We start from the raw sequence: 12,696 nt of genomic DNA on the forward strand, positions 1-12,696 counted from the left end.
TTATCCAAAGCGCTTTACAATTGATGCCTCTCATTAACCAGAGCATTTAGGGGTTAGGTGTCTTGCTCAAGGACACTTCGACACACCCAGGGTGGGGCTCGAACCAGCAACCCTCCGACTGCCAGACAACCGCTCTTACCTCCTGAGCTATGTCGCCCCCATAGTCCGTATCATCAGTCTAGTATTAGAGTGCTTCTGTGAGCAAATCCTTGATAAGCACGCATCCCCAGTCAGTGTGTGTTTGGAGCCACTGTTCAGATCCAGGGAGATGCCGCTGCTGGGAAAGCCCTTTTGTCTGTGAAAGAGCCCTGGTCCCAGATGCCAGCACAGCGGTGCATCTCCCTGGATTTAGCGTGGAAACGCTCCGTACTGAGAACAGGGCGTGAAATTCGGAAACCTCCCTGCCGCCAGAGGTACTGGAACCCCCGACACAGCCCGTCTGGAACGCGCCGCGCAGCGCCGCTCGTTAAGTCGCGAAGCGGGCGCCGTGACAACGGGAGGAGGGACGTAGCGACCCCGCCGACGCCCCCGCACCGCCGGGGGGGGCTTTTGTGCCGAACGGCACCAATCGGCGACCGGCCCCCGCCACGCTCTGGAGGCTGGAGTCGCCGTGCGCCAGTCCTTAGTCTGCCCCCCCCACCCCCACACCCCAACACACACACACCCCCCTACCCAACATTCCAATTTAAATGCAAATCCCTCTGAGTTTGGATCGCAGCCAGGAAGCATCGCCATAGAAACGGCCAGCCCAGACGGCAGTGGTGTCAGGGAGGAGGAGGTGGAGGAGGAGGAGGAGGAGGAGGGAAAGGGGTGGAGAAGAACAGGAGACGGAGGACGGGGAGATGCTCTGTCTTTCTGTCCTCCCTCCCCTGCCTTTAATTCCATCCTGGGGCTGAGTGTCCGGGACAGGCCCCTCCAGGATGGGGCAGGACCCCGTGGAACCGGAGGCAGAGGAGATCCACGGGCGCCCTGGGAGCGGCCAGCTCTGCTACGCCCCCTTAGCTTCGCCCCTGTCTCTGATCTCTGAGCAGCGCTCTTTATTTCACTCACTGTACTGATTCAGGAGACAGACCTAAGTGAAATCGGCATGTTCCTGGGCTGTCTGGCAGACAGGGTGTCTGGCAGACAGGGCAGTTTGCGTGCACATAGTAGCACAAGAACACACAGGACATTACATATTTAAAAATGGGTTCGTGAGGTGTCCTGAATGTTGCATTACGGCTCACTGACTAACTGCTATTTTAGCATCCGTTTCCTGCCCTGTGGTTTGGCCACTGTGTATCTACTGTGCCAAAGGGTTAGGCCTGAAGAATGCTTGGTAATGTGAATATGATGTTGGGTGCATTAAAATCACCGCAAAGTGCTTTAACCACCTGCAATAGAAGTGCTGAACAGCTTAACATTATTGATTATGATTGCTGGTGTTATAAAATGGTGGTTGTTATAATGTAAGTTGCACTAGTGATCTCTGAGCAGCGCTCTTTATTTCACTCACTGTACTGATTCAGGAGACAGACCTAAGTGAAATCGGCATGTTCCTGGGCTGTCTGGCAGACAGGCTGTCTGGCAGACAGGGCAGTTTGCGTGCACATAGTAGCACAAGAACACACAGGACATTACATATTTAAAAATGACAAGATTGCAAAATGGTGGTGTTAAAATGAGTTGTAAACTGTAAACTCTAGGTTGTCATGCTTCCCAAGCAGATGCACTCCCGAGTTATTTCGGGAATTTTGTCAACGTGGGAAGTTTTGTTGCATTGCGTCACTAGGGAGCCCACTACAGACAGGCATCGTGATTTAGAGCTCCTGTAGTAAGGGGTAAGTGCCACCAGGGTGTGCAGTTTGATTAAATTTAAGCCATTTGCAACTGACCTGGGGGCCTGACTTTTAGTGATGTGAGAGTGGGAGAGTTCCGTGTGCCACTTGACAGTCAGAACTACAATGAGCTGTCTTGTTTGAACCAATCAGCTGGCTGACCAATGCAAAACCAGTACAGAGCTGACTAGTCCAGACCAGAGAGCGATGGAAAATGGTCGCTCTGCTAATTTTTGGCTTCACAAAGCCTTCTCAAAATAACCATGTATTGACTTTGATCTTGTACCCCCGTCTTACTGGTTGCATGTCTTTTATGCCAGATTTGAAAAAACTGTACGGTGTTACTACATAGCAAAGCTGATTAATTTGAGGGAAGTTACATTTCTGGTATTACTTCGACAGTAAACATTCAGAAATGCTGTTGTTGTATCTAGGGGATAACACAGGTGTAACTCCAGTCCTGGAGGGCCGCAGTGTCTGCAGGTTTAACTCCAGTCCTGCAGGGCCGCAGTGTCTGCAGGTTTAACTCCAGTCCTGGAGGGCTGCAGTGTCTGCAGGTTTAACTCCAGTCCTGGAGGGGCGCAGTGTCTGCAGGTGTAACTCCAGTCCTGGAGGGCCGCAGTGTGTGCAGATTTAACTCCAGTCCTGGAGGGCCGCAGTGCCTGCAGGTTTAACTCCAGTCCTGGAGGGCCCCAGTGCCTGCAGGTTTAACTCCAGTCCTGGAGGGCTGCAGTGTCTGCAGGTGTAACTCCAGTCCTGCAGGGCCGCAGTGTGTTTAACTCCAGTCCTGGAGGGCTGCAGTGCCTGCAGGTTTAACTCCAGTCCTGGAGGGCTGCAGTGTCTGCAGGTTTAACTCCAGTCCTGGAGGGCCGCAGTGTCTGCAGATTTAACTCCAGTCCTGCAGGGCCGCAGTGTCTGCAGGTTTAACTCCAGTCCTGGAGGGCTGCAGTGTCTGCAGGTTTAACTCCAGTGTCTTTGGGTTCGTGAGGTGTCCTGAATGTTGCATTACGGCTCACTGACTAACTGCTATTTTAGCATCCGTTTCCTGCCCTGTGGTTTGGCCACTGTGAATCTACTGTGCCGAAGGGTTAGGCCTGAAGAATGCTTGGTAATGTGAATATGATGTTGGGTGCATTAAAATCACCGCAAAGTGCTTTACCCACCTGCAACAGAAGTGCTGAACAGCTTAACGTTATTGATTATGATTGCTGGTGTTATAAAATGGTGGCTGTTATAATGTAAGTTGCACTAATGTGGTTTTGGCTTGTTTGTATTCTCAGAGGATTTGTCCCAGGGTGTGTAGCCCTGGGTTTGACTGTGTGATCAGAGCACACGTTTCTGCAGTCAGGTGGACGGGCGATGTGACGCGCTGCGCGGTGTGTGAGCTCTCGTACTCACCCGACAGCGCACCCCACCCACCCATCAATAGCCTTCTCTCTCCCGCAGCTCAAGTGTGAATCAGAGCAGTCGTCCCAGCGACAGAGCCGGCTGAACGAGGTCATCAAAGCAGTCACACAGGTGAGGTTCCCTGTTGTACAGGTACGGCGACAAAGCAGAAATTACCTTCAGGGTTTCTCCTGCATTGAAAAGCGTCTTTTCAAGCCCCCTAAGCCACCTATTGGAGAAGTCGCGCAAAAAAAAAATCCTGTAAAACGATTATAAATGGTCCATGAATTTATTGGTACAATTACATTGTCAGTGTTACTGCATTACAAGTTTTTAAAGTGTTCAATGCTTTCCCACAGCCTTACACACGCTAAATTTACTACAGTAGAATTAATAGCTATACTACATGTGAGATTAACTGGAGTACAGAGCTATAACACAGGTGAGATTACCTGGAGTACAGAGCTATAACACAGGTCAGATTAACTGGAGTACAGAGCTATAACACAGGTGAGATTAACTGTAGTACAGAACTATAACACAGGTGAGATTACCTGGAGTACAGAGCTATAACACAGGTGAGATTAACTGGAGTACAGAGCTATAACACAGGTGAGATTAACTGTAGTACAGAACTATAACACAGGTGAGATTACCTGGAGTACAGAGCTATAACACAGGTGAGATTAACTGGAGTACAGAGCTATAACACAGGTGAGATTAACTGGAGTACAGAGCTGTAACACAGGTGAGATTAACTGTAGTACAGAACTATAACACAGGTCAGATTAACTGGAGTACAGAGCTATAACACAGGTCAGATTAACTGGAGTACAGAGCTATAACACAAGTGAGATTAACTGCAATACAGAGCTATAACACAGGTGAGATTAACTGGAGTACAGAGCTATAACACAGGTGAGATTAACTGGAGTACAGAGCTATAACACAGGTGAGATTACCTGGAGTACAGAGCTATAACACAGGTGAGATTAACTGGAGTACAGAGCTATAACACAGGTGAGATGACCTGGAGTACAGAGCTATAACACAGGTGAGATGACCTGGAGTACAGAGCTATAACACAGGTGAGATTACCTGGAGTACAGAGCTATAACACAGGTGAGATTAACTGGAGTACAGAGCTATAACACAGGTGAGATTAACTGGAGTACAGAGCTATAACACAGGTGAGATTAACTGGAGTACAGAGCTATAACACAGGTGAGATTGCCTGGAGTACAGAGCTATAACACAGGTGAGATTAACTGGAGTACAGAGCTATAACACAGGTGAGATTAACTGGAGTACAGAGCTATAACACAGGTGAGATTAACTGGAGTACAGAGCCATAGCACTGGTGAGATTAACTGGAGTACAAACTATAACACAGGTGAGATTACCTGGAGTACAGAGCTATAATAAGTGATTAATTTGAGTGACTGACAGTGCAGATCCGTAGCGCAGAGGAGTACCCGGAGTGATTCACATTAACACAGGTGGTATACCAGTGTTTGTTGAATTTCCGGTGAATACAGGGATAGGCTGAATGGTAAATTCGTAATCATTCATTGTTTCTCCATCTCTCTTTTCTCTCTCCTCCTCTACCTCCGGATGAAGATCATCACGTTCTCTGGTGCGATCGGCCTGCAGACCAACGCCTCCTGTCTCCTGGGACACCTGCACCTGGCTCACCTGTCCTCCAGTCACAGCCGGACTGCAGGTGCGTCAGGGACGCTCTCTCTCCCCTTCATCCTCTCTCTCTCTCTCCCTTTCTCTCAATATATCTCTCTCCCTCTCTCTGTATTCCCCCCTCTCTCTCTTTCTCTCTCTCTCTCTCAATATATCTCTCTCCCTCTCTCTGTATTCCCCCTCTCTCTTTCTCTTTCTCTCTCTCTCTGTATCACCCACCTCTCTCTCTCTCTTCCTCTCTGTATCCCTCACCTCTCTTTCTCTCTCTCTCTTCCTTCCTCTCCCTGTATCCCCCTCTCTCTCTCTATCGCTCTCTCTGTATCCCCCTCCCTCTCATGTTCTGTTTCCCTCTCAGTTCCCGTGGACTTTGGCTACCTGTCGGAGAGGAGTGTGCTCAGAGCAGCAGTAGACTTCCTGTCAGAGGCTGGGCGGAAGGGTCCGGAGTCCTCCCCCCCCAGGCTGGTTAAAGTGGCGCTGGAGCCCCTGGCAGCGGTGGGCATGAACTACCAGTACCCCCCCCTCAACTGGAGCACCCTCCTCTCCCCTCTCATGAGACTCAACTTCGGTAATGTTTGGAGCAGTGCTGTGCGTTTAACGCACACGCACACGCGCACACATACCTGCACAAACAAACACACATACACACACACACACACACACACACACCTGCACAAACAAACACACACACACACCTGCACAAACACATTCACACACACGCACATGCACGCACGCACGCACATGCACACACGCACTCTCACGCATTCTCTCACACACCCGTGTCATGCTTGTGTGTCCATGCTTTCCGTGCCTTTAGGTGAGGAGATCCAGCACCAGTGCATGGAGCTGGTGATGTCACAGTCGCAGACCTCACAGAGTGCATCTCTCTTCCTGGGCATGTGGCTGAGCCCTCCTCTGGTCCACAGCCTGAGTGTGAGTAACCAGAGCAACGGCACCATACTCACACTACCTTACCATACGGTCTGGGACCAGCAGTCACTGTAGCATTATGCATATCACGTACCTACAAAAGCGCCATGTTGGAAACTGTCTGAACTGCTTCCTCCACATTGCTTTGTGCTAAATGTTTGGAATACATAAAGGCATGGGGACGTGGGGGTAGCTGCAGTGTTGTGACCACTAGGGGGTGCCGTAGAGTAACAGAAATGAAGGATTTTTTTCTGATGCGCTCGCGTTCCCTGCAGCCTCGAACCCGAGCCCAGCTGTACCGCTGCCTGCCCCTGTGGATGCAGCACGTCGCGGAGGACAAGCTCCAGGTGTGCGCGGGGACCCTGGGGGTCCGGCACTTCGGCCAGGACGGCGGCCCCCAGCGCCTCCCGCTCTGCCGCGCCCTCCTGGAGGGCCTGTCCCGCGCCATGGCCCTCCCCAACCCCTCCCAAAACTGCTGGGCTGTCCTCTGCTCCGCCACCGAGAAGATCTTCGCCCTCCTACCCGACCGGATACAGGTCATCCATCTGCATTTCAGCCCGCTTATCTGCGATGCCGTTGCTGCTGTTCTCCCAGGGGGTTACTGAGGAAGTGTGAGCGATCTTTCTCCTTTATTCGTTTCACAGGACAGTGAGCTGGGCCTGTACGTGGGAATCGCCAAGTGTCTGTCGGAGATGACCGACACGGAGATCGACAGAATCGCTCGGGTCACTGAGGTAAAGCGACGGTTGTGAAAGTAGAAGAAAAAGAGGGGAGAAAACTACAGAGTATGTGTCAACACTCTTTTTAAAGTAGTGCAGAATATGTTACCAGCACTGTTGAATGTGCTTTTTACTTTTTGTATTTTTTTTTATTGCTAACCATGCAAATATTGTATGGACATTTCAGCTGAAGAGCTTTCATAAACCTTCTTTGTCGTTGCTGTTGTAGTCTGCTTAGCCAAAATATCCTAACTGTTTTTGCATTCAACCAATGAAACTGTAAGAAGTATATTCGAGAGTGCTGGTATTTTATTCTGGATTGTATTTTTTTGAACCGGGCACTTAGTAATGTTTTTTTGTAGTAGTGAATTGAGTCTGCCCTATAATTCTAGTCGACCATGTATAGTAGTTGTGGACACAGGTATTTGTCTGAAGGAGCCTTGTAATAAAAGTGTAGTGTGAAAGTGTATTGCATGATTTTGAGTGATTAAAGGGATAGTTCACTTCCTGGAGTTTTTAAATAATAGTTCAGCAATAGTGTTGAGTTTACCCAGATGTCTGTCCCTTTAAGTGGCACAAGGAGGAGCTAACTGGGAGCTAACTGCGTAATGATGCTGTTACCGTAGGTAGTGTTTAATGGTGCTAATGTCATGCAGTGGGAAACAAAGGTGAGGTTCACTCTGAGGAACAAGCAGGACAGTCTTGCAGCTCTTCTGATTCACAAGTGGAAATGTGTTTGTTTATTCTGATTTCAGGGGCCTATATCACAGGGCAAGATTACTGTGTTACCTGGATACCTGCCCTGAGTAAAACCCGGAGCTCTCCCAAATCCGGAACATGGACTGAAGTAAAAAGAGCTGTTTTGGGTTTTACTCGGTGCAGTTATTCATAGATCCATAAATTGCATTCCGTCTGTGGAAGACTAATCAGAACACATATAATATAATTATTTAACACAACGTACAATATTTATAATGATCCAGAGCAAGTAGACTGTCAGATGATCTTTATTGTGGGATGTGTGGTGGTGGTGTGGCGCCCCCTGCAGGCTAACATAGAGAAGACGGGCTTTGTCCTGGCGTACCTGAGCTCCCAGGGCAGGGTACCTCTCCTGGGCCTCAATGATGTCATCGCTGCTGCACTAAAGGGGGCGCGGAGGGAGGAGGTCAGCTGGCTGCTCCTGCAGAGCTTCTACCAGTCCCGCCTGGCGTCCAGCCCCAACACGGGTGAGAGCGGGGTCGCAACACAGGGGCCCCAATGCAGGGGCCCCAACACGGGGGCCCCCCAGCTCTCCCGATTCAAACTGGTCTGCTAGAAGTTTTCTGCAATAGATTCAATTAAATTCATATAAAATTTCCCTGCCGTCTCACCCCCCACAGATACACTGACTCTACTGTAACTTACTCTTCTCTAACTTGGGTGCTTGTTAATTTGCGACCAGCAGTCTGGAGGTTGTGGTTGTCTTTGATGCAGCGGTTGTGACAGTAGCACCAATGGCCACACACAGCTCAACCACCGCTCTGCCTCGAAGCCTGCCGTCATGGCAACCTATTTCTCAGTTCCATTTTGATACAGGCGATTGAGAAAGTGAATTGCAACGCAGTTCATTAATTGAAAAAATTGCCCATGGAATGTTAATGGAAACTTTACATTCACCAGGTCATGAATTGAATTTCAATTAATTTCCTTGAATTTCAAACAAAATTGACCCCAGTCTTAGTATGTGGGTGATTTATAATTAATGCTTTCAGGATAAGTAGGCCTTTTATGTTTGGCCTTCGCCCCCACAGTAAAAATGAATTTTTGAATATACGTTGAATACGAAATGTATTAAATAAATATTCATTGATAAGTCTTACAGTGCTTGTGTGAGACGTTTGTGCATTAAGTTGTCTGTAGGCCTTCCTGGGTCCCTTGGTTACCGGGGCAACTGCTAAGGATGCGCTGTTTGTTTCAGGGGTGACGAAAAGGATGGAGTGGCTGCTGGAATTAATGGGTCACATCAGGAATGTGGCCTATGGGACGACTCCGGTGGGGAGCGGGGACACCAGACAGGTGCGTTAACGTCACATCCTAATACTTACCTGTGTGAACGAGGACTCCAGACAGGTGCGTTAACTTCACATCCTAATACTTACCTGTGTGAACGAGGACTCCAGACAGGTGCGTTAACTTCACATCCTAAATACTTACCTGTGTGAACGAGGACTCCAGACAGGTGCGTTAACTTCACATTCTAATACTTACCTGTGTGAACGAGGACTCCAGACAGGTGCGTTAACTTCACATTCTAATACTTACCTGTGTGAACGAGGACTCCAGACAGGTGCGTTAACTTCACATTCTAATACTTACCTGTGTGAACGAGGACTCCAGACAGGTGCGTTAACGTCACATCCTGATACTTACCTGTGTGAACGAGGACTCCAGACAGGTGCGTTAACGTCACATCCTAATACTTACCTGTGTGAACGAGGGCTCCAGACAGGTGTGTTAATTTCACATCCTAATACTTACCTGTGTGAATGAGGACTCCAGACAGGTGTGTTAACTTCACATCCTAATACTTACCTGTGTGAACGAGGACTCCAGACAGGTGTGTTAACTTCACATCCTAATACTTACCTGTGTGAACGAGGACTCCAGACAGGTGTGTTAATTTCATATCCTAATACCTGTGTGCAGGGGCGTGTCTACGGGTGGGCTGGGGTGGGCGTTGCCCACCCAGAGATAAGCCTATCCCACCCAGAGGAATCATCTGCCCATCCAATGAAAACTATGAAAAAATCACCATTATAGCTATTTTTTTAGTTTTTTCATAGTTTAATTTTGTCATTAGTCATCAAAAAATGCACTGCTTTCCTATTGGTCACTTTGAAGGTGTGGGTGTGCTTAGTCAGTGCTGCTCCTTTACATTATCGCCATACCACGACACTTCTTCACAGTTCACATATGCGGTACAGACACGGTTAAGTGAACTGCAAAACCTGTTTGTAGCTAGCTGCTCTCAGAAATCCAATTAAAACTGTTAATACTGTTGATTCTTGTTCATTCTTTTCTCTGGTTCTTATAAGTTATATTAGTAGTCTTGTATAGTTTCACAGTTGAGCTTGCACGTTTTGCAAGCTGTGTGTTTCTTTTAAGTTACCAGCTCACTCGGTGGCCATTGGTTTAGTGATTAGCTAGCTAGCTAGCCAGCATTTTTACATAGCCATTTCCGTGGATAAAATTGCATTTATAATTGTTATTTTCTGTTAAAAACATTTAATTCATATTCAGGGAGATAGCCAACTAGTCGCAAGTTAGATGACACGTGCAGCCGTTTACTAATACAATCGCACCGTTTCAGGCTGGAAAATAACCCGTTAAACCAGAGAACTTGCCGAGTTGTCTTAGTATCTTTATCGCCGCAGAATGCAGCAAGGCTGGCAGCGTCGGCATAGCAACGGACGCCGCAACAAAACTTAAAGCACGTCAGAACGGGTACAACAGCTGTTTTAGAATGTCATTGCATCGTTTTTGCAGCCTGGATCAAAATCGGCGTGACAGTGCCAAATGAGACATTTGTCTAGTGTTACAGGGTTTAATTGTTTTTTTCTTTTCCGCGGGGTAATGGCCCCGGACCCCCCCTACAAAAATTGGATGCTGTAATTGTATTCCTTTTGTCGTCGTCCCCTCCTCCCCTTCTCAAAATTAAACTACGCCCTTGTTTACATGCCCTATTTAGGAAAAGCAACATTTTTGCTGTTGCCCACCCAAATAATCCAAATGCCCACCCAAAGATGACATCCTAGTAACACCTCTGCCTGTGTGAACAAGGACACCAAGCAGGTGTGTTAATTTCATGTCCTAATACCTGTGTGAACGAGGACACCTGACAGGTGCGTTCATTTCACGCATTTGAGGATAAGGACACTAGACATCCACTCCTGGCGAACACGATTGCATTTATGTTTGCGCTCTTACCCAGAGCAGCTTACTTTTCTGTTTACTTCCTTCCATAGAGCTGGATTTTTTTTACGGAAGCAGTTGAGGTTGGGACCTTGGTTAGTGACACAAGCGCGGTGTTCTACCTGGAAATTGAATCTGCAACCTCTGATTTGCAAACCCAGTTCCCTAACCGTTATACTACACTGCAGCCTCTTCTCACACACCTTGGCAGTTCCATGGTGTAGTTCCAGAGAATTCCATTTTTGTTTTTGGCACACATGTGAGAACAAAGACACATTCTATTGCCTCAGTGTCAGCACATTCTTTTACCCCCCCCCCCCCCAGTATCTGCGTGGGTGTCTGGTGAGTAGTTTGCTCTTTCTCAGTAATTTAGCACACTGACAGTGAGCCAGATGAAACAAATGATTTACTCTGCCCTTGATCTCTCCTTTCTTGTGTAAAAACTGCTGCTTATGAACCACTTATAAACCACTTCTTTCTCTGCCAAGCGATTGGCTAAGTTTAGAGTGGGTGGAGCTTCCAGCTCTTAAACATGGGTACAAACCTTTAAGTGTGGATTTAATGTAATTATCTTGTGCTGTATCCTGGTTTGTGTCTGTGCTTGCATGTGCGTGCGTGCGTATGCAAGACCAACTTGAGTTCTCAAGATGGGTTCAGCAGGATTACAGTCTTCTGTTCAGTGTCTCTTCTCCAGGGCAATATTCCAACAGATTCCTTATTTATCCCACTATTTTGAGCTAAATGAGAAAGGAACTGGCCTGAATTCCCTGGATCACTGCACTTCTGTTTTTTCATATTTTGACCTTTTTTTTTTCCTGTAGTTTTTTTTTTTTTGGGGGGGGGGGGGGGGGGTTGGGGAGGAGGGGAGGTGTTGGCCTGAAAGTTTGTTGAAGTAGGTTTTACATTATTTCACTGCATCTCATGTTTTCTGACTGTTGTGAGTGAAGTTTCAAAGTGAGCTACATCCCTGTTCAAAATCTTCATACTTTCTCTGTGCAGTAATACGATGATAAATCAGTGGGTTTTTTTCACGCACATGCTTTTTGTCTGTCAAAAAGCTGGTCCACTGCCTGTCTTGTTTGTTTTAATGTGGGCTAATGTGTGACTCTTTTTTTTTATTGTTTACAATACAAAACGGGTACGTCACAGCAAAAATGAAATGAAAAATGAAATGGAAGACATGAAAGTACAGGGTCAGTATACAGTCTACAGTATTTCAATCGTTATTTTCTGGCACCAAAAATTTGAATTTATGTCCTTTTAATTTTCCTCTTACCATTACTTCTTCCCAGCATATTTTGGTATGATGCGGATTTGATAATTTCATCCATCCACTCTCTCAAATCAGGGCTTTTAGGGCATTGTCAGTTAGGTATTATCATCTTGGCAGCTGTAATAATGGCAACGTTTACCAGAGTAAACTTGCTATTTGTTATATTGGGTACCTCTGTTCTGTCGCCGAGAAGGCAGAGCCGTGGTTGTAGAGGCAGTGTGGACCCAAGCCATTTCCCAAAGACGTCAAGAATGTTACACCAGAATGGATATAGCAGAGAAGCGATCCCAAATCATATGCAAATTTGTGCCCACCCCCTTATGACATTTCCAGCACAAATTATTATTAGCTAGCCTCATTTTGTGATGTGTAACTCTTGTTATTTACAGTATAGATTCCATTAAAGTGTCACTTTAACTTCATTAATAAATATTTACCTCCTGTGCCGACTGTCTGTATTACACTGCATATAGATTAAAGGCCTCATAGCTCTGACTAATAAAGTTTTTTCAAAAACTCCATGTGAGGAAGCCATAGGCATTTTACTGGGGTGGTTACAGAATTGAATGGCTTTCTTTAAAGCAGCACCAACTCATAACTGAACCAGGGCAAAATGTCTGTCTGACCACTGCAACAGGGGATATACACTGCTTGGCCAAAAAAATGTCGCACACTCTAATATTTTGTTGGACCGCCTTTAGCTTTGATTACATTGCGCATTCGTCGTGGCGTTGTTTCAAGAACCTTATGCAACATCACAACATTTATTTCCGTCCAGAATTGCATTAATTTCATTAATTTCTGAGCCAATAAAATTAAGTCAGCTGAGTACCTGAATGTACTGAATGACCAGGTTATCTCAACAATGGATTTTTCCTTCCCTGACAGCACGGGCATATTCCAGGACGACAATGCCAAGATTCATCGGGCT

At 47.0% G+C, this 12,696-nt stretch overlaps 1 protein-coding gene across 3 annotated transcripts in view; it reads left to right on the forward strand.

Moving 5' to 3' along the window:
• The window catches only part of focad (focadhesin), a 75,557-nt gene that overhangs the window by 58,987 nt on the left and 3,874 nt on the right, over positions 1–12,696 (forward strand). For all 3 annotated transcript variants that reach the window (XM_035424772.1, XM_035424771.1, XM_035424773.1), the window contains exons 33-40: positions 3,264–3,335; positions 4,824–4,926; positions 5,251–5,460; positions 5,710–5,825; positions 6,098–6,358; positions 6,467–6,556; positions 7,590–7,767; positions 8,499–8,596. In XM_035424772.1, coding sequence (XP_035280663.1) covers positions 3,264–3,335; positions 4,824–4,926; positions 5,251–5,460; positions 5,710–5,825; positions 6,098–6,358; positions 6,467–6,556; positions 7,590–7,767; positions 8,499–8,596 — 1,128 coding nt within the window. The remainder of the gene's footprint in view (positions 1–3,263; positions 3,336–4,823; positions 4,927–5,250; positions 5,461–5,709; positions 5,826–6,097; positions 6,359–6,466; positions 6,557–7,589; positions 7,768–8,498; positions 8,597–12,696) is intronic.

This window comes from Anguilla anguilla, chromosome 7, assembly GCF_013347855.1.
Source record: "Anguilla anguilla isolate fAngAng1 chromosome 7, fAngAng1.pri, whole genome shotgun sequence".
In the NCBI taxonomy this organism is placed as follows: Eukaryota; Metazoa; Chordata; class Actinopteri; order Anguilliformes; family Anguillidae; genus Anguilla; species Anguilla anguilla.